Raw genomic sequence first — 20,882 nt, 5'->3', positions numbered from 1 at the left:
CTGTGAGATCATGACCTGAGCTGAAGTCGGACGCTTAACTGACTGAGCCACCCAGGCGCCCCTAGAGTGGCTATTAGTTTTTCAAGTCTTTCACCTGTGGCAATTCAGGTGATGTGACTGTGCTCAAAAATGCAAGGTTTTAAAAGAAGCTCTGTCAACAAGTTTTACTCTGTGCAGCAAGGAAATGGTTTTTAGCATCTCCTAAGATGTCACAGTTTTCCTGTCTAAAATTAGTTTGTACTTGGTGTGACAGTGCTGGGCATCCTCACAGTATGAGCAGTCACCTTGTACAGGAGGACATTTCTGCCCTAATGAAGAACTTCCCAACACGAAGCCTGCTCTGAATAGAGAAAATATGAAATTCCCACTATTGAGAGGCCTTCAGAAATTATATTTAGAAATAAAAGTCCGTTTCCACCCAGCATTTGGAGAATGTACATCTGTATCAAGAGTTGCTGGACTAAGTAATGATGAAAGATATTCACATAAAGCTGCCTCCAGCTTCAGGTTTCCAATACAGGAAGAAGAAAACTCCCTGCCGTCCGGATTCTGACATGTGCCCTCTGCTTCCTGAATGGCCATCAGGACCACACTGGCAAGATCCATTCAGTGATTTCACATTTCCACATCCTGAATTTTGCTCTTCAGCTTTAAATGTAAAGCATAAAGTAAATAGAAATGTTTTCATTGAGATTTTGGCAAAAACCCATGTGGCATTTGCTTCTGCATTTACAAGGCACGTATCTAGAAGCAGACTGATTCCCTCTATAGACTCTCAATATTTCATCTGCAACGCTTGCCCAAGGACTTGCTCCTGCATGTACAATATAGACGAGATATGACTGCCTAGAAGGGTGGAATGTGCTTCCCCTTCACATTTAGCTAGTTTTTTCTTTTCTTAAAGATTTTATTTTTTTAAGCAACCTCTATGCTCCATGTGGGGTACGAACTCACAGACCCCTAGATCAAGAGTCACATGCTCCACCAAGTGAGCCAGCCTTAGCTGGTTTTTCTTATAATTAAAGATAAAAGACAAAAAAATTAAAATGGTAGATTACAGAAATTCCATTTGAATCAACACTTAAAGAACTCAGTATCTGAGTGACTGTTGCCACCTTTATTCTCAATTGTTTATAATTTGTATGCTTTTCTCTGATTGAAGAATTACTTGAGAGGCATTTATTTGCACACTATGGATTCTCCTATGTGAGGGGAACAGACATTAGAATGTTGTCAACAAAAACAAAAACCGGGCTTTATCAGAGAAAGAGCAGAATCAAAGATTGTAGATCGCCTGGGAACAGCATTGTCTTGATAGTTCGGGACTAATAGGTGGGAGGGAGCAGAGAGAGTATTCTCGGCAGTCTTCTCTTGAGCAGGCATGCTAGGATCATCTAAGAAATGAATTCTATGTATATATGGGTTCTCGAAAAATGTGGAGAGTAACTCTCACCATCCAGAATATTTCAGCCTCCTCCGAGTTAAGTCAAGGGAAGAGCTGGAGAAATGCATTGGGCTTCTAAGGGTTTTGGCCCAGGAATGGCACATGTCAATTCCAATTATGGCTTGTTGGTAGGAAGTAGTCAAATCCATCTGCCTCGTGTGACTGCTCTTCTGGATGTCCACGAAGGGGACGAGAACCAGATGCTGGTGAGTACTAGTTACTTAATATCTGTCACAGTATGGTTCCTAACTTACTCATAATTCCCCACATTCATTTTTTTCTATTCACACAAATATAAATGCTTCCATAATTAGACATAATTAAAGAAACAGTAGTTACGGATATGCGTGCACGCACACATGCATACACACCGTTTATCATCTCCCTGATGGGTGCTGACATCTGTGCTTCTCCCTTGAGTGTCTTGTGAAGAAGTGAAGGCACGAACTTGTGGGCAGCTCTGAGGCATGGATGCCAGCCCTAGCAGGAGCGTCCATTGGGTTCAGCCCTCCAGAGCCTAATCTTACTGGAGTAAGGCCACTTTCTCACCCTTTGTCCAGAAACTGGCTGACTTCATAGCTTACAGGGATCCTGGCTCACAGGATCTTCTGACATCCCAGAGGAAGCCAGAAGAAGCTGGCCTCATCTCTCAGCTTGATAATCAGCGTACAGACCCACTTGGTGGGAGGCCAGTGTGCCTGCTGGGCAGATAGGCCAGAGCTTGGAAGCTGGGATTCTGAATAGAAGCCAGAGTGTGTGGTGCCAAGGCAGCAATTGTCAGAGGAATGGACGTGTTGATTCTGATGAAAGCCATGTCAAAGCTCAATCTGAGGGACAGGAGAAGGCCAACGTCAGGAGAGGATGCCGGGAGCTGGGTGACGTTGGAAGGCCATGGGTCAACTTGAGATCCAATGCAGAAGACTTTGTTGCCTCCTGCATACAGGGCTGGAAGCTTGTCTTCTGGGTTCCTCCGTCTTCATAGCACATTTTATAGAAAATTAGCTGTATTGAAGTTCTCTCCAAATGAGCTATGGAGGACAGGACAGGATTAGGTCACCTCTGTATCCCGAGCTATCTGCAGTTTTCAACCAGCAGTGAAAGGAAGCAGAGGGGAAGTTGGAGGGGCGGCTACTAAAAGGGTTTACCCAGGCTAGAGGCCTCTGTTAGCACTTAGCAGCACCCTGTAAATACCCATGTGGTTTATAGAACTTCCCAGGTGACTGTCTTTTCCTGCTTCCAAGGGCCAGCCAGGTTTCCCCCACTCAGAAATACATTGCTCGCTTCTCATTAGTCACAAGCTGTGGGAAAGTCTTTTTTGCTAAAGTGAAAGAGAAGCCCCTAAAACCGTATTGTTAATTCTTGCCTGTGGGTAAGGTCGGACTTGCCTGTTCGCCGTCCTCTTGCTTTGCTCCATCTTATGTCCTTGAATGAAAGGGCTGCTGGGATGGGGAGTAGGGGTTGTTCAGAGGGCAGGACCTTCAATCTATAGGCAGTTACATAAAATGTCAACATTGGAAGATCTCTCGGGTGGCCTCTGGTCCTGCCCCTCTTTCTAGAGCTGAGACCCCTGAAGCTCAAGGAGGGAGGTGGCTGGCCCAAGGCTGCACTGCTCCCCATCACAACCCTAACAAGCCTGGGCTTTCAGATCACACTGCTTCTAACCCCTGAACCGGGTTCATTACTGCCTTTTTTCGTAGTCTAGTAGATGCTGAGAAAGAGGCAGACTAAACATGAGTTAGAAGGACATTGCACCAGGCAGTTTGTGGACCCTTCTTTTCTCTCTGCATCTTTCAAAGAACAGAGGCCTTTGTAATTTCTTGGAATTAGATTGAGTTAGTCTACGTGTTGCTTTCTTGCTCATGTAACAACCACTTAAATTTGAAATTTCTCTTTCAGCTGAAAATATTTCTTCCTATTCTGTGGCACATTATAATATGAAATGGGAAATTTAGAAACAATTTATATTCAGTTCAATAAAATCAGTGAATGCCTATAAATAACTGCACGTTCATAATTTCCTCCTGCGTTTACTCCAATACTGAGGTGTGAAATCTGTTGCCTTGTCTCTGTAGTTAATGGATCCATCTCTAGTCTTACATTCAGGTATGCTGCGTTGTGGGTCTGTAGTCCATGGGCTTCCAGAACCTAGACATGCTAGATCATGATCTGGGGGATCCCATCACTGGGGAGACATCATAGGCGTTTGGAATCTAGTTAGGGTTACTCGTGGTTTTTCATTTGTCTTGCGTTCACATTTGTCCCTATTTTTCATTTAAGCAAGAATATTTTGTTCACTGTGTGCCATTCCAGAGACCAAGAAGATAGTCTCATCAACTGGAAATGTGGGTAAGTGTCCACAACTCTTCAACAATGGAAGAATCATTAGCAAACCCATTGTAATTAGCCTCTCTAGCTGCAGACTCCCTGTGCGGTAAGATCTAGAGGAGATGAGCACCAACCCCCACTTGAAATTTCTGCAGATCCTCAGAGGGCAGGGGGGCATGGGTGCTGTCTTGTGTCATCTTGCTCCAAACTCCCTCTCTGTTCCAATTTGTGGGTCATCTCACTGTGCCCTCTGTGTGGACTGATGTCAGTTCAGCATCTCACCACCTCCTCTTTGCTCAGCCTCCAGCTGTTTCCATGTGGGGCCAGGTAAGCGGGTGCCACTGTGAGGAGCCAGGATGCCCACGTGAGGCCTGGAGGAGGAAGAGGCGGCAAAGCCCTTAGTCTTCTGCACTTGTCACAGGCAGACATGAGGGCAGATGGTGACATCTGCTGTGACAGGGGCCCCCACCCCTGAGTTTCTGGAGTTTTGCAGGGGCTTCTCAGTCCTCTGCTCCCCAAACCCTCTGTCTGCTTCCCTTTATCAACACCTTTTCTTCTTAGTTCCTGAGCAAACCCTGTGCTGCTATGTGGGACACAGTGACCTAGGTGTGAACTCAGCCCCATCCCTGAGTCCCATAAAAACCACTCACTACCACTTGGTCTCCCCTGGTTTTGCTTATGGAATTTCCAGCCCCTTGGCTATCTCCCAGTGGTGTTCACTTTCCTTTTCCATTACCAAACCCTCAGGTGTGCTCTGAAACCCCAAGATTTCGTGGCAATCCTATGATCCATGCACCAACTCATCTGGATGGTACCCATTTTGGGTCACAGTGTCAGTGACCGCCCCCGGCCGCCCTCCCCGCGCGAGGGGCCTTGAGGTTCTCCCTAACACACTGAGGGGACTAACGGAAGAATGTATGGTCTTTCAGCTGAGTAACTGAGATGATTTGCGTTGACCAAGTTTTGCGCCAAACTTCCTGGGACTGAGTCACTTAGATGCATGAGTCAGGAGAGAAACCACCTCTTAGCCCAACTATTTCTACCTTGGCCTTCTGGAGCTGCAAGGACTGGGTGTCACAGACAGTAAGTACTGTGATTATTTGTGACTGGATGGTTCCAGAGGACTCAAGAAGAAAGAAGAAAATGCTTTTCTTAGCAAATGCTTCTTTTCATTTTTATTTTTATTTATTTTTTTATTTAAAAAAATTTTTTTTAACGTTTATTTACTTTTGAGACAGAGAGAGACAGAGCATGAACGGGGGAGGGTCAGAGAGAGAGGGAGACACAGAATCTGAAACAGGCTCCAGGCTCTGAGCTGTCAGCACAGATCCTGACGCAGGGCTCGAACTCACGAACCATGAGATCATGACCTGAGCCGAAATCGTATGCTTAACTGACTGAGCCACCCAGGCACCCCGCAAATGCTTCTTTTCTCAGCAAGAAGAAAATGCTAAGTGCTCGTGGGGTAGAGAGGGTTGAACAGCCACCATATTACTTCCTGAAAGGAGTTAGCTTCTTATGGCTTGACTGTGAAGTTCCTGGGAACCTTGTAGTTATCAGAAATTTCGTGGCAAAATCAGTCATTTCCATGGGAAAAAGACAGTAAGAGGTAGATGGTTTTTGGTAATTGTAATTACTATCTAATAATTAGATTTCCTATCTAAAGTAGCTATACATATCTATGTATCAATATATGTGTCTGTTTATCTACCTACCTACCTACCTACCTACCTACCCACCCATCGAGAGGACTGTAAAATCTGTGAACATCACTGAGCAAATTGAGCTGCAGTGGACCACCCAAGGCCTGTGGAGTGCCTGTAATGCTGGGCACCGACCCCCAGTTCCTGCCCCTCATCCCCATCCCAAGTATCCTTCTTAGTGTCTGAAGGGTTTTGCACCTGAATGTTCCTTCCGTGGTATCAAGATCACAATCCCTACCCTCATTTGAGGGCGTTTGCATGGTATACCCCTGCCCCTCACCTTATTGTTAGCACCTCTGAATGATTTAAGGATAATGTCAGAGAGCTGGGTTTTGCTTTGCGAATCAATCTGAAAATCTTTTTCTTCAGGTTTATTAATTCAGATTTATTAATACAAATAATTTGATCTCAGTTGAGCCTCATATTTTATATTTCTACTGTATTTCTTCTATTTATCATGTATCATTATTTGATGTTTTGTTTGCTCTCTTAAAATTTGTCATATTCATTAATGTGGCATTCAGGATGGCTTCTGTTTTGTGAATACATTTAACTCTAATATCTTCATAGGACTCCCTCTTTTTTTTTTTTTTTTTACCTAGGCTTCCACTGCCTTGTTTCTGGCCTCAATGGCACCCTGGGACCTCCCCACCTCTCCCCCAGGCAGCTGTTCATGAGCCCACTCCCTTCTCTCCCTTATCTCACTTTGAAATTTGGGTTATTTCTAGAATGTCAGAGTGTATGATGGCATAGGACTCCAGCCTCTTACTCCCATTCTTGTTTCAGCCTTAGATCCACACATCAATGCCCTCCGTGCCTCTGCTGGTCTGCTCTCTGGAGTTCCCTACCGTCTCTTCATTGGGTAAAGCTGTTTTCTAGCAGATTGTCAGGAAGGGCTCCAAGGACAACTGTCCCCAAGATGCTGATTGTCTACAACGGCCTCTCTGCATCCTCTTTCCCAATGTGTTTCTCCCCTTCCTGTCTCCTCTTTTCCTCACCATCTTCTAGCGGTTTCTTTGGCCTCTTCCTTCACCTCCTCCTCAGTGGTCCAGGTCTCTTCCCAGACTTTCTGTCCCTCTCCCTCTGCCTGGCCTCAGTCTCTGCAGAGGCTCCTTCTCTGGCATGTTGACTCTTTTGGTCTCCCCTCCATGTTACTACTGTACCCTTCCAGGTTATCCAGGGGTCAGGGCCTTTGCTGGCTGACACCCACTGGAAGGTTGGAGGGTCACCATGCTATTCAGGCTGCGGTGGTCCTGGCTCTCCCTGCACCCTCTTTCCTGCAGGTCTGAGGAAAGCTGGAGGCCCGATGCTATCCCTGTGTAGCTCCCAGAGGCTGCGAAGGAGGCAGCAGCTTGGTGTCGGGGCAGGGGGAGGCAGGGGTTGGGCGGGAGCTACAAGAAAAGAAAGCGAGATCAGAGTGGAAGAGGCAAACTCTCGAGTGAGGAAGTTCTCATCAGCTCACCACAAGGTGCATGTTGGAAAGGGGCTCAGGCAAAATCAGCTGCCACCCTCATTGCTCTTACAAGTGACCAGACCCAAGAGCAGCCCCAGTACATAGTATTTGTCTCCTTTTTATTGTGGCAGTCATTCTTGGGCATATTGAGGTTCTGACATATATAATAGTTGTTTGTCCTCAAGGAAAAAGCCTGTGGATGAATTAAACTTTATCCTAAACTTGGTTTATCACAAAGCACACTTGACCTTCTTTCTCGTAGGATGAGAATAGGCTCCATCACATCCTGCAAAGAGGGGAGGGGGGAGCTCAGTTCACAAGATTATTCTAGTATAGCCATGTCCCCAGGCAAAGGATTCCTGATGCATTTCACCGAAGATCTCCCCTGACTTCAAGTAAACCCAAATATAAAAACTAAATTTAAACTAAAGAAAACATATTCTAAAGAGTGGATGCTAGTCAAGTGATTGTTTTCTATAAATGTGTCATCTATGGTGTACTTCCTCACAGTTCTGTGGGCTTGTTCCCCCCCCCCCCCAGCAATTTTATTTCTGCAGAGACCAGGAGCCCTGGGAACTCCTTCTGTCCATGACACGGTGAGACCCTGACATATCCTTCAGGGACCCAGCTACTAGGCTTGCTTCATGTGGGAGCAAAACAAATACCACTTTTGATCACATGCTGGAAATAATCTGTCTTTCCTCCCAAGAGCCACCAGGGTAACAGCCCCTTTTCCAGAAAGGATGACTTCAGTGTCTTCCATTTATTTATGTTTAAAAATTGGCAACTCAGATCGAAAACCCTGCAGAAGTTTTCATTACTTAGATCAGCATTTCCAGGAGCTTCCCAAAAAATTTTTTTGATATGCAAATTTGGATCTTGTGTTGCTTACATGATTCCATAATGAAAATCATTTGGAGAATTTTGATATAAGCACAGGTAATTACTTACTTTACCACAGGAGTTCTCAGAGCCCTTACTATGCTAATATGCATTAAGGGATGCTATACTGCTTCCTCTTCATGCCAGCCTAGGAGGTGACCGCAAGGGCATGGAGGGTGGGGTTGTCCAACCCTGCAGAGCCCCGGGGCACTCACCGGGACCACCTGCAGCCCCCGTTCTGTTCCCTGGGAACCTAGGGGGCGCACTGGCGTGCCCGACTCCAGACCCAGTGATGTGGGTTCTCGGCCTGGATCTGAAAGGGAAACAGCAACGTAAGCACTTGGAGAAAGGGCCCAGCCCCACCGCCTCTGGGCTGTGCCTCCTGGCCCTCGTCCCCCCACAGACCTCCTCACACAACTCCGGGGTGACCCAGGCTCGGTGCCCCATTGCATGGAAGAACTCCACCTTCAGCTTCAGGAACTCCTTGTAGAGTTCCGGCCAGTGTTCCCTGCCCAGCAGGAACTGGAAGATGCTCCGTTTGGATGTGGGGTTGTCCTCCTCCATGTCGGAGGCAATGTAGCTGCCATGGGAAAAGCAGGGAAGCTTGGCAGGCCCCAGTGCCCACAGCCAGCCTCAGGCAGCACAGTGGGGAGAGTCTGCGGAGGCCACACTGGAGGACCCGGTGCCTGGGTTGGTCTATCCAGGAGGGAGGGTCCGGGAAGCCCTCTCTGCAGGGCGCCTGGGTCCAGAGGGACAGCAGGACTATCCTCAACACTAAGCCTACGGGACCCATGCTGTGCCTGGCCCGAGTCAAGGTTCTGGCTGTCTGCCATTTCCCTGTGGCCTCCTCTCTTGGGTCATGCAGTCTCTGAGCAGCCAGTGGTGTTTCCTGACTCTTCTTTATCACAGGACCTTGCTCATTGCCTTCCTCTCCCCCAAGAACGTCTGACCCCTGAAGACCTTTTGTCTGGTCTGCGGCCAAGAGGGACTACCAGTGGGGACTCTCTGGCTCATAGCATGGCCACGCACCCAGGTGGGCTGGTGAGGCTGTGGGAATGGGGGGTTTGGGCAGAACTGAGAACAGGCCCCCAGGGAGGCACTCACAGGGCCAGGAAGAAGTGGATCCTGTTGTAGAGGTGTCCAGGCAGCCCGACACGGCCAAAATATTCCACCACCATGGAAAGCAGGTACTGTGTGGAGTAGAAGGCAGGTGAGGGGTGAATAGAAGGGTGAGAGTGTCCTGCACAGGCCATGTGTCCTGCCCCATCCAACGGCCATAGTGGGAAACCCTCAGCAGAGGTGGAGGAGGGAGGCTGTGCTGAGTCCCTTTGGCATGTGGAGGGGAGCCGACGGGAAGGCCAGCAGAAGATTCCAGTGGGCAGGGCAGGCCACGGGCAGTGTGTCCTTTCCTTCTCTGGCACTGAGAGCAGATCTCTCCAGGCCTTCTCCTGCCTGGGCAGAAATCTGGCTCTCTGTTCTTGCCCTCATGGGGTGGGGACTCTGTAGACCCCTCGGTCCCTCATCATTATGCAGCAGATACCTTATCAGACACTTTGAGGAAAATGTCAGCTTCCAAGAAGCTCTGGATAACAGGATCCTCTGCAAAGGAAGGGAAAGTGATGAGGGCCTTGGGGCAACCCTTCTGGGAGACGTGAGTGAAGGGCTGTGGGACACCCCAGAGGGAAGGAGGAAAACCGGAGCCTCTCCAAGTTCCTTTGTCTCATGGAAGTGGAGGCAGCCTCCTTTCTTCCAGGAGGCTTATGAGCCTTAACATTAGTAATAGCTGCTATTCCTTCCACTGGCACCTGTATTGTGAGTTTCAAATGTGGGGCATGGAGTTTGCTATTATAATTTAATCTTCCATGTGATGGCAGGGGGCACTTTTTTTTTTTTTTTAATCACAGAGATGTGACCCGGCTCTCAAAGCTTAACAAATTTGCCTCAAGCCAGAAGCTTGCATGTGGCCATGGGTCTCTGTGACACCACATCCTTGTCACTTTATCATGCTGTGACTGTCCAGAGTTTCCCTGCCCCACCTGATTAACTGAGCACCCTGAGCCTGTGGTGGTGAGTTTGCAGCCTCCCCACCCTCCAACCCGAGGCACTAGGCACTTGCCCCTTCTCTCCTGGATCTGCCTGCTTCCCAAAGATAATGATATGGCTTCCCCTGCTCCCAGAAGGCTTGTTGGGGATTAGAGGTGTCCCCTGGAGGCCCCATTTTCCAGTGAAGACCTGAGAATGTCCAGTGCTGTGTATCCCCCATTCCTTGCCTGGGACAATGATATTTGCACAGTGGGGATGGAGGAGTCATGGATCATTTCGTGCTCCTTGACCCCTCTCCAGTCAGTCTGGATCTCTTCAGTAGAATGTTCTGTGATGATGACAATGTTCTATATCTGTATTGTTCAATATGGCAGCCATTAGGCATGGGTGGCTACCACACTCTTGAAATGTGGCTCATGAGATCGAGAAACTGAATTTTAAAAGCTTATTGACTTCACTTAAAATGACATTTAAATAGCTCCATGTGGCTAATGAATGCTGTATTGGACAATGTGATCTCAGTGTTGTCCCTAAATATATGACACTCAGTCCTGCCTCCGGTCCTGATGCCACCTTCTCAGACAGACCTTCCCTGAGTACTCCATTTCATAAAGCTCCCCTATCCTTGCTCAGGCCCCATCTCCAGGCATCATTGCCTTTGAAGAAATTTATGTCTTCGCGTTTGTCATTGGCTGAGAGCAGCCTATTTCTGTATGAGGTTGTTTTTTGTCTCCCCGACCTTGAACACCAAGGCAGCAAGATCTAGGTTGCCTTTTCATCACTAATCTCTAAAATCTTACTTGCAGGGAATACATGACTCTATCTCAGTGGGTAGAGGAGGGACCCCTTGGTTGGTTGTGAAATGTCTTGACAGTTGAGGACTCCCTAGTGTGACCCTTCATCCTCTCCCTCCAAGAACTTGTCTCAGAGAGGAAGAACTTGCCAACTCCACAGAAGAAGCAGGGTCGCTCTGTGTCCACACCACCTGGACACCTTAGAGCTTAGCACCTGGGGGAGGTTTGAGCACGATCCCAGAGCCACTGCCTCCCACATGATTTTCAGCTCAGCAGGGCCCTGAACGCTCCATCAGCCCAGAGCACACACCCAGAAGTCGGTAGAATGCTTCTTGGTCTTCAGGACGGTAACTGGGTCTTCTCCTCTTGTTCATCCTGAGTTTTGTCCCCTCAACATGATTGACAGTCCATATGTTCTTCTGCCCCCTCTTCTTCCAGGACTTCAGCTCAGAGAGAGCTTCAGAGGTGGTGGAATTGGAGGCCGGGGCACTTCTCTCCTGGGTCCCTGCGGGAACAACAGACTCGGTCATTCGGAGTGTGTGGATGTGACCCACCTGAGAAGTGGGGTCCTTTCCTTGCAGCTCACTCTGAAGACTGGACCCAGCCTTGTGAAGATAAGATAACAAGTGATTTACTCGGCATTAGTTGATACTTGGTGCAGGGAAGCTGAGGGGTGCCTAGGGACACATACCTGCCTTCACATCCGTCCATCTCCTATTCTTCTGGCCTCTCATTGTCCTGGCTCTCTGCTCAGGGACAACCTCTGAAGATGCAGAACTGGAGGCCAGAGGGCTCCTATTCTGTGGAGCTGCAGAGAGAAAGGAAGGACCCTGTGTCATCATAGGGGGCCCACCCGGAAAATGCGAGGCCCTTCCTTGCCCACTCACCTTGAGAATTTTGCATGTGACATCTGAAGGGATAAGAGAATGACCATCACCCCTTTGCCCTTGTCTATAAAGGAGGGTAGGAATTGAGCTATTATTTCCCTTTCTTTGCCAGGCAAAATCTACTCTCCTGTGCCTCTTTCCATGGATCATTCTGCCTGGGGGAAGTTCTCTAGTCCTAGCTGTCTTTAATAGGTATAAAAGTGAACATGATAGTGACCTCCCTGTCTCACCCTGAACACCCTTTCTCCTGCCCATGCAGATCCAAACACATGAGAGTAGAGGGGAGGAAGGAGAGAGGAGCTATGGTCTTCTATCAGTTTCATTCATTCAGAAACCAGGGTTAGAGGCCAGATGACCACACACACCTGCCTTCCCTTCCATGCACACCCTTTTCTTCTGACTCTTCTTTGCTGCGTCCTGTTGGCTTGGAGCAGTCTCTGAGGCAGCTGATGTGGAGCCCAGAGGGGTCCTGTCTTCTCTGCATACAAAAAGAGGGAAGGGATCAACCTGATTCTGACTGGCCATTTCTGTTTGCTTAACCTGCTCTTTGTGAAACCTGATAATAATTAGAATGGTAAAAATAGCTAACAGTTATTGATTGCTTGTTGAACTTCCAGTATTGATCAATAATACATAGAGAATGACCTCATTCAATCCTTATAATGATCTGTAAGGTGAGATGTATAGCTTACCTGATTTACAGATGAGAAAATGGTGACTTAACTTGTCTAGGATGTGTTCCTTGACCGTGGCTAGAGCACTTTGGATTTGGGATTAGAACTTGTGGTCTGACCAGTGCTCAAGGAAAGAATGGCCAGGGGCAGTGATAGTTGAGTCTCAATTACCTTTCCATGAGGGCCAAGCTGGATGGTCTTACACACCAGTCTAGTACAGGAACGAGCAACACTCACCCAGAACACACGTCCTGGCTCTCTCAGGATCTAGGCCCCTCACACTTACTCAGAGCACAGCCTCAGAACAGTGTGAGAACACTGACTGTAGCCAGGTGTTTGAGATCAAATGGCTTCTAAGATTCCAGAGCCCTTGCCCCAAGTCACTGATGACATCACACCATTCCACTAGGAGCTGCTCTTTGGTCTATAAAAGGTGCTCGAGGAAAAGGCGATGGGCCTCAAGGGGAGGGGAGTTAGTATCCAAGCCAGAGGACTGGACTCAACCTCCTCTTATCCCAACATTCTCTCTGCTTTGAAACTCATCTTGTGTTTAATCAAATTTATTAATGATTCCCAATGAAAGCAATGCATCCACATATTAAAAACTGAGAAAGCACAAACTTGAAAGCTGATTAGTTCCTCATCCATAATAAAAGTAATTCACATAGTCACGCATCATTTTGAACATCTTTTTCACATGTATTTGCCATCTGTATATCCTCTGGTGAAATTGAATTGTTTCCTTCTCTACTATTGCATTTTGAGAGCTTTTTATGTATTCTGGATACAAGTCCTTTGTAAGATCCATGGTTTGCAAATATAGTAAAACCTTGGTTTGTGAGCATGATTCATTCTGGAAACATACTTGTAATCCAAAGCACTTGCATATCAAAATGAATTTCCCCATAAGAAATAATGGAAACTCAGATGATTCATTCTAGCATCCAAAAATATTCATATAAAAATGATTACATACTGTAATATAATACAAAATAAGAAAGAAAGTACAAAATATAAAGAAAAATAAATTAACCTGCACTCACCTTTGAAAACCTTTGAAAACTTTCGTGGCTGGGAGACAAGAGAGAGGAGGGTTATTGTGTTGGACAACTTTCACTATCACTAACAGAATCATTACTATCTATTGACTCAATGGAATCTTTTTCTTTTTGTGCAACTTTAACAAGGAACCTATCTAATGGCCTAGACTGAAGCAGAGCATTGCTAAGTTCACTCTTGTATGGAAAAGCAAAGGCCTGTCCATAGGTGCTTTGGAGTGACAAAAAATACACTAGTGCCAGCTGTGGGCACCTTCCAACGTTCTGAAAAATCACTGATTTCTGCCGAACACTGTGGCCTGAGACAGAGCATCTGAGCATGGGAGATGATCACCCGCAATCCTGCAGAGAAAGAGAGAGAGAGAGAGAGAAAAGAACCTTTGGCTCAGTTGTGATCATGTGACATTCGCTGTCACGTACTATTCATATTGCAAGACATCACTCTCGTTTATCAAATTAAAATTTACTAGAAATGTTTGCTTGTCTTAAGGAACACTTGCAGAACGAGTTACTCGCAATCCAAGGTTTTACTATGTTTTCTACCAGTCTGTAGTTTGTCTTTTCATCCTCTTAACAGAGTCTTTACATCAAGGCTGCCCATCCTCCCGGTGAGGGGCACCTTATTTTTGCTTTAGCGAGATTATCTTGTTAGGGGAGACAAGTTGAATCCTACTAGTGACCAGAGCTTTCAGACAAGTACCAAATTATTTTTAATTCTTCTACTTAGTGCGGTGCATTTGAGACCAAGCCACACTCAGTATCTTAACCCAGACTTGCTCTGAACGACATTTCCCCCGTTCGTCCAGCTGACAGTCCTCACAACCTTCTGCAGGAAACACCCCTCAGGGCTGAGTGGAGAAACTCACTCTGCAGAGTCCAGGGAGATGGGTGTTCTGGCTGCTGTGATTGTTCAAGACCAGCCGGGGAGCACATGGCAAACCTCAGCTTTTGTCGGGCTGCAAGTCAGAGCCCAGCTCCATATTTCCAGCATGGGGAAATATACTCCGCCCACCATGAGGCCATGACAAGGACGTGGATGTGTAACGACAGGGGCAGGAAGGAACGGACGGGCCCACCATCGATCTATGACACACATAAAGAATAACCATGTGCTGGGGAGCTCGAGAGCTCTCCTGACTGGGGAGTGTCCCCTCAGTGGTTGACAACCAGAGGGTCTACAGTTCTAATCCAGTTCTCAAACTTCAAGAGTCACTGCTCTCCGCACTTGTGCTTTCACATAGGTGAAGTAAATAGGGACAGAATTTACCCTCCCCCCTGAGATAACTAAATAGAAAAAACCAAGTCAGACTTCAAGACATCGGATGTGAGGCAGTGCAGATGAGTGGTCTCTGAGAGAAGGGAAACAGATGAAGTGAGGCCTGTGATGGCCCCAGATTATTGCCTGGAGAGCTTCCAGACATGGTGCTGCACATGTGGAGTCTCTTCGCGGAAAAGATTTTACTGGTGAGCAGCAACGTTTTTTTCTGATTTTTCTAACACCAAATGTGTTTTCCTCCATTGTCGCAAAGGATACAGGGGTGAGTGTTAACGCCACCCGCAGTGTGTCACTGGGTCATGTGCGCCGTGTTGCAGCTTTGGTTAAGGCCACTCAAAGGCCCGACCCTTACGGACTTTCTGGGCAGGTTCCCTATTTCATCACCATCAGGTCTGTTGCAAAGTCTCCAATCTTAGAGCTTTCCGGTCGCTCTTCCTAAATTTTGTGCCTAACCCTGTTGGTGGCTCCTCAGCAAATCGCATTGTTGGAATCTTCTGGCTGCTCCCAGACTCGTCTGTTCTCATGCTTCGTCTGCATAGTGCCTGGTCCAACATTAAATAAGCCTAGTCTCTGCTCAAACGTCACTTCCTCAACGGCCGGCCCTGACCGCTCTATGTGAAATTTAATTATAACTCCCTCCATCTTGACTGGCCCTCCTCTCCTGATTGTCCTTACTCTGTTCTTTCCTTCTCCGTGGCACGTACCAGCTTTTACTATATGCGATATAACTTCTGATTAGAGCTTATGATCTGTCTCCCTCTCTTAGAATATAACCTCCTCAATGGCAAGCGTCTTTATCTCTTTTGTTCATTGAAGTATCCTAATTGCCTAGAACAATTACTGGCACATAGTAGGTGCCTAGTAAATGAGTGACTGAATTCTCAGGCGACTTCACTATATGAAGCCAGCCAAAAAAATTCCCTGCTCAGTTTCTTCAGAGTGTGGTCATCTCCGTTAGGAATAGTCCTTTCTAAAACCACAGAGAGGGGGTGCCTGTGTAGCTCAGTCAGTTAAGTGTCTGACTCTTGGTTTTGGCTCAGGTCATGATCTCATGCTTTTGTGGGTTCAAGCCCCACACTGGGCTCTGTGCTGGTATCACGGAGCCTGCTTGGGATTCTCTCTCTCTCTCCCCCTCCCCTGGTCATGCTGTCTCTGTCTCTCTCCAAATAAATAGATTAAAAAAAAAAAATTAAAACCACAGAGAAGTATAGATGAGGGTTTAAAAATATTTGTTTTTGTTTTTTGTAATTGATATTAAAAAACTGAGTGTAAGGAGCTCCCAAACAAGTAATCTGGATTTTCTCTTAAAAGTTGGGTCCTGTTTGCTGATGTCATCTGGGCTCTTTTTGCAGGGCGACTGTACAGCAGGCTTCCCTTCCTCAGTCAGGTGGATTACAAGACATGGAGGCATTGTCACTCTACCTCATATTAAACTGGAGGCTTCCTTCCTTCTTTAGAGTAAGACATACTCTTAAAAATGCCAGTGGTTAGCAGTGGGATCATACTGCATTTTCCTTCTTTCTTTTCAGGACAGACTAGGCATGTTGCAGGATGGTTATCTGGGACCATATAGGAAGGAGGGAGCGGAGTGGGGTTTAGGGTTGGTGGGGAGACAGTTTCTAGAATCCTGTTTCTAAAGGGCTGGATTCTCCCTGTTTCTAGGAAGGTTGTCCTGACAATGAGTTCTTTTCCTAAAATGTCATGTGTGACTCTAAACAGGACACTATTATTATTATTTTTTTAATGAACACATTAGGCCACACACTTCCATGGATGTCATCCTGTTTGAAGTGGTCACTCTCGGAGATTTTATGTATGTGGCCTCATAATGGCTCCAGACGCTTTGTGAATGGGCTTCAGAACATGAAAATCTCCAGTGATGGCAGGTCTCCACTAGTTAAAATTAGTTTTCTGGCATCCAGAGTGCCCCTACCGTAAGGTAGGTGATGAAGTAGTTTCCACCAGCTGCTCAGTCTGGGCCCCAGAAGGTGGTCAATTCATATTTGTTGAAATGAACCAAGAAATGAAGCAGTGGCTGCCAAACTGGGGATGTTCATTTGCCTGTGGAACTTTCAAACAGGATCTTCCACACTGTTAACGCAGTACTTGGACGTCTGTATATTGGTGTGTTGGCTTTGGAAGACAGGCAAAGAAAAAAAAAAAAAGAACCGTTATGTTATAGTTCCTCTTCCCAACAGGTACCCTGACCTTTCCCTCTGTGTGTTAGGAAGCTGTTTAATCCAGCGATTGAACCTCTTGGTTTCCTCACCTCTAAAATAAGAATAATAGAATGTATCTCATACAGTTGTTATGAGGATCAAAGGATCAAAACATTCTGTCAAACGCTACCTGGCAAATACTACAAAGTTGCAAGCCATAGTGAGGTGTAGTCCCTCATCTTCAAGTCTGAACACGTGTATTATAATTCCACGATAGAAGTTCCTCTTGTCTTGTCCTGAAGTGCCCTCTCCTGGGAGCAAGAGACTCAACGGACTGTTTCCTTCTTTGGTAGATCAGGTGATTGGAGCTACCAAAGTAGGGAGCACAAGTCTGGAGATAGGTTCCAGTGTGGGGCAGTTGATCGGTGGGATTTCTCAGTCACCCTCCACCCTGCAGGGTGGGTGGGGCAGTGTTTCTGGTCCGTTCATTGGCAGGTGCCAAAGCCCTGACCAGGCCTTCGGCTTTTGCTGTGCGATCCCAACAGTGGCCAGTGGGTGGCGCAAGATGCACACTGCCGCCACCGCCGCCAGCTATGCTCTTTTCGGCCTTCCTCAGAAGGAAAAGATCTATTTCTAATCCAGCCTGGGCTTTATGGCAATGCTTAATCACATGGAGAGGAACATGCAATAACTACTGGTATTTCTGTAAACACACATGCTAAGTGCAGCTGCCAGTTGGGGATGAGGACAGAGGGAACACTCAGTGAGAGGTCTCCTGAGGACAGTCTATAAAAGGAAAACCCTGCGGGTTTTTAATTCACGAGCCTCCCGGTTAACCTTTGTGAGTCATAGAAAGAAACATTTAGAACCTGGAAGGACAATGATAACACATTTTGTGGACTGTCACCTGGTCCTTGGTCTAGTCTGCCCTTTCCTCTTTTCCCAAAATGGCCAGTTTCAGAAGGAGAGACCCCAGGCCCCTCCCAGAGGGCAGGGGTGCTCCCTCCCAGAGTCCTGCGGGGCCTAGCTGAGGGGCAGAGCCAACACCTTCTGAACCGTCCGTGACTTAGTTTCCTGTTCTTTGGTACTGACAAGTTGCCAGCTTCTTGCGTTCATCCTAGATTCTCTGGAGGAAAGTCGGTCTGAATCGCACCCTACCGGTAATAAAACTGGCATCAGCTTGATATGAAGCTGAAGAGGAGACACATCCCAGCAAAACAAGAAGTGCAATCTGGTCAGTAAGGACTGGGTGGGCACTTCTAATTTTAATATATGTGGACACTTAAAAAAATTGCACTAAAATACATATAACATAAAAATTGCCATCTTGGCATTACGGAGGGTACTTGTTGGGATGAGCCCTGGGTGTCATATCTAAGAGATGAATCACTGGCTTCTACCCCTGAAGCCAAGACTGCACTGTATGTTAACTAACTTGAGAATAAAAAAAAATTGCCATCTTAACCATTAAAAAAATTTTTTTTTAAATGTTCATCTATTTTTAGGAGAGAGAGAGAGATAATGTGAGCAAAGGAGGGGCAGAGAGAGAGGAGACACAGAATCCAAAGCAGGCTCCAGGCTCTGAGCTGTCAGCACAGAGCCTGACGTGGGGCTTGAACTCACAAACCGCGAGATCATGACCTGAGCCGAAGTCGATGCTTAACTGACTGAACCACCCAGGCACCCTGCCACCTTAACCATTGTTAAGTATATAGTTCCGTGGTATTTAACACATTCATGTTGTGTAACCATCATCACCACCCATCTCCTAAGTTCCGCCCTTGTGAAACTGAAACTGCCCCCATTAAGCACTAACTCCCCATTGCCTTCTCCCCACAAATGGCAACTGCCATTTGACTCTCTGTCTCTATGAATCTGACAACTCTCTTTCACTGAGCGTCATGTCCTTAAGATTCATCCATGTTGCAGCACGTGTCAGATTTTCCTTCCTTTTTAAGGCCGAATGGTATTCCATTATGAGCACGTACCGATTTTGTTTATCATTCATCCATCCATAGACACTCGGGTTGCCTTCACAATTTAGTTATTGTGAATAGTGCAGCTATAAACATGGGTGTGCAAATATTGCTTTGAGACCTGCTTTCAGCTCTTTTGAGCATGTACCCAGAAGTGGATGGCTGGGTTGTGTGGTCATTCTATTTTCAATTTTTTGAGGAACTGCTATATTGTTTTCCACAGAAGCTTTTATAATCCTACCAACAGTGCATAAGGATTCTAATTTCTCCACATCCTTGTCAGCACTTGTAATTTCTGTTTGGGTTTGTTTTGGGATAGCAGCCATCCTAATGGGTATGAGATGGTGTGTGGACACTAAGTTTGTTTTTTCTAGGACTTTCTCTTGAGTGGGCTAGGCAATGTGATATCTTCTTATGACAGTGGTCTTATGAGAAAGAAGATGTTTTCCTCACCCCCATCCTCTCCTCAGAACCCCTGCCCACAGACCCCTTCATGTGTGGCTACATCTAGGACTTGCCCCTCCACCTCAGGGACTCACTTGAGGACAGCTTCATTTGGACCAATCTTAGGTCACCAGAATTTCCTGAGATGTTACCAGGTCACAGCTTCAGATCCTCTGAGGACAGGAGCAAGGCAGGCTGACTTGTTAACCATACTGTGTCACTCTCCTGTCCCACAGGTGGAAGGTCCCAGGAGTCTCTCCCTCAGCAAGACTCTCCCTGGAATGAGCCTGGGGAGGCTGGGAAGCTTGAAGTCCTCATCCTGGCCACTGGACTTTATGGCCTGTGAAATGTCCCACAACATTGCCACAGATAGGCCACAGGCACATTGACCCAAAGTGGGCAGGAGTCACAGGAAGTGTCTGCCCACCTACCCTTCAGTTGCCTGAACCATCCTCTTGGGGTCAACTGCTATATATTGTTGTGGGTCAGCCTCTTAATTACAGATTCACTTTATTTTAAAAACCTTCCAAAAATAAAGTGAAACTTGATAAAATGAAACTTTCTAGTACATCTGGTGAGAGATGTGTTCTGTGGTAGATATAAGTCAGTAAAAGGCAGTTTTCCCCCACAGAGCTCAGACTCGGGAGGAGGGCCGGCCGTGCCTCAGGGTGAATGTCCGAAGGCTGGGGTTTTTGGGGGGCTGGTGGGATGCCCGCAGGCGGGCCTGTACCTGAATCCTATATTGGCATTTCTTTGTTCTGTGTCTTTGGTAAAATACGAGCTTAATGATAGCTACTGTTGGAGTTGCCCGGAGGTTTAAAATGAACTAATGGTGCATTTAGAAGCATCTGGAATGAGGTGGTACTGTGAGTGTTCTCACTCTTTTCCTTGTCACTGTCTACTCAGCACAAGAGGAGAGTGTTGTTGAGCCCAAGTCTAGGCAGAGAGGGGAGGAAGTTCAGGGAGTGAAAGCAGGAATCTTTTTGGTAGACAGCTGCCCAGCAGATGGACAGACAGACGTGGTCCCTGTAGTGGGGAGAGGAAGCTGGAGGGAGAAGAGCTCTAGCTCAGAGACTCCTTGACCCACTGTGGCCAGGGATCAGGTCTTGCACAGTAGCTAGCACTTTCCGGTTAAACTGGGGTTCCATGTTTGGAAGGGATCAGCTTTCCAAGTGAAGGCTTGGCCTAGATTTCTGCTTTATCCTTGCAGCCAATGGGCCCAGCTGCCCAGAAGCAGGTACAACTCACTGAAGTGCAGAATTCCAGTCTTACTGTTGTTGTTTAGTTTTGAGGGAGAGAGGGAGAGAGAGAGAGAGACACAGAATCTGAAGCAGGCTCCAGGCTCCGCGTGGTCAGCACAGAGCCCCACGTGGGGCTCCAACTCACAAACCGCAAGATCATGACCTGAGTGAAGTCGAACACTTAACCGACTGAGCCACCCAGGCGCCCCTCTAGTTTTATTGTTTTTAAAAAAAATCACATCACCCACTGAGCAGTGAGCTTACGCTTTGAGATATTTGTTGGCTGGTAATTAAAGGGCTCTTCGTGGGTAAGGGCTTTTTATTAAATGGACGTTAATAACTTCTGGGAGCTGGCTCCTGTAATCATCTCGCTTAACAGTTTATAGTTTGCTTTTCACAGATTTCATCTCATTCTTTCCTTATGACACATTCATGTGACAACACAGTGCCCCATTTACAGAAGGGGAAACAGAGGCCGAGGCTGAGGGCCCAGGTAGACTGTGAGGGGGTGGCTGGAGCAGAT

At 46.9% G+C, this 20,882-nt stretch overlaps 1 protein-coding gene across 3 annotated transcripts; it reads right to left on the bottom strand.

Annotated features, from left to right (window-relative positions):
• Positions 1–7,023: 7,023 nt before the first annotated feature.
• LOC121044440 (putative speedy protein E7) lies at positions 7,024–12,528 on the bottom strand. 3 transcript variants are annotated; one of them, XM_040496724.1, is made up of 9 exons: positions 12,443–12,528; positions 11,897–12,009; positions 11,336–11,452; positions 10,955–11,149; positions 9,348–9,406; positions 8,912–8,997; positions 8,213–8,387; positions 8,023–8,120; positions 7,024–7,211 (listed from the first exon to the last, which is right to left on the bottom strand). In XM_040496724.1, exons 2-8 carry the CDS (start codon positions 11,910–11,912, stop codon positions 8,061–8,063), a joined length of 708 nt encoding a protein of 235 aa, XP_040352658.1. In that variant the 5' UTR covers positions 11,913–12,009; positions 12,443–12,528; the 3' UTR covers positions 7,024–7,211; positions 8,023–8,060. The 3 variants fall into 3 exon arrangements, with proteins under 3 accessions (XP_040352658.1, XP_040352656.1, XP_040352657.1); XM_040496722.1 differs by having other exon boundaries at positions 12,377–12,490; XM_040496723.1 differs by lacking the exon at positions 12,443–12,528 and adding an exon at positions 12,224–12,340.
• Positions 12,529–20,882: the final 8,354 nt, after the last annotated feature.

Source organism: Herpailurus yagouaroundi, unplaced genomic scaffold, assembly GCF_014898765.1.
Source record: "Herpailurus yagouaroundi ecotype Mexico unplaced genomic scaffold, PumYag 188, whole genome shotgun sequence".
Classification (NCBI taxonomy): domain Eukaryota; kingdom Metazoa; phylum Chordata; class Mammalia; order Carnivora; family Felidae; genus Herpailurus; species Herpailurus yagouaroundi.
Note: the sequence above shows the minus strand (reverse complement) of the source record. Positions and strands in the feature narration are given on the sequence as shown.

Coding starts and splice junctions, on each gene's coding strand:
- LOC121044440 (XM_040496722.1), bottom strand. Junction 9,407..10,954: donor AGCATTCTACCGACTTCTGG/GTGTGTGCTCTG, acceptor CTTCCTTTGCAG/AGGATCCTGTTATCCAGAGC. Junction 8,998..9,347: donor TCCTCAAAGTGTCTGATAAG/GTATCTGCTGCA, acceptor TACTCCACACAG/TACCTGCTTTCCATGGTGGT.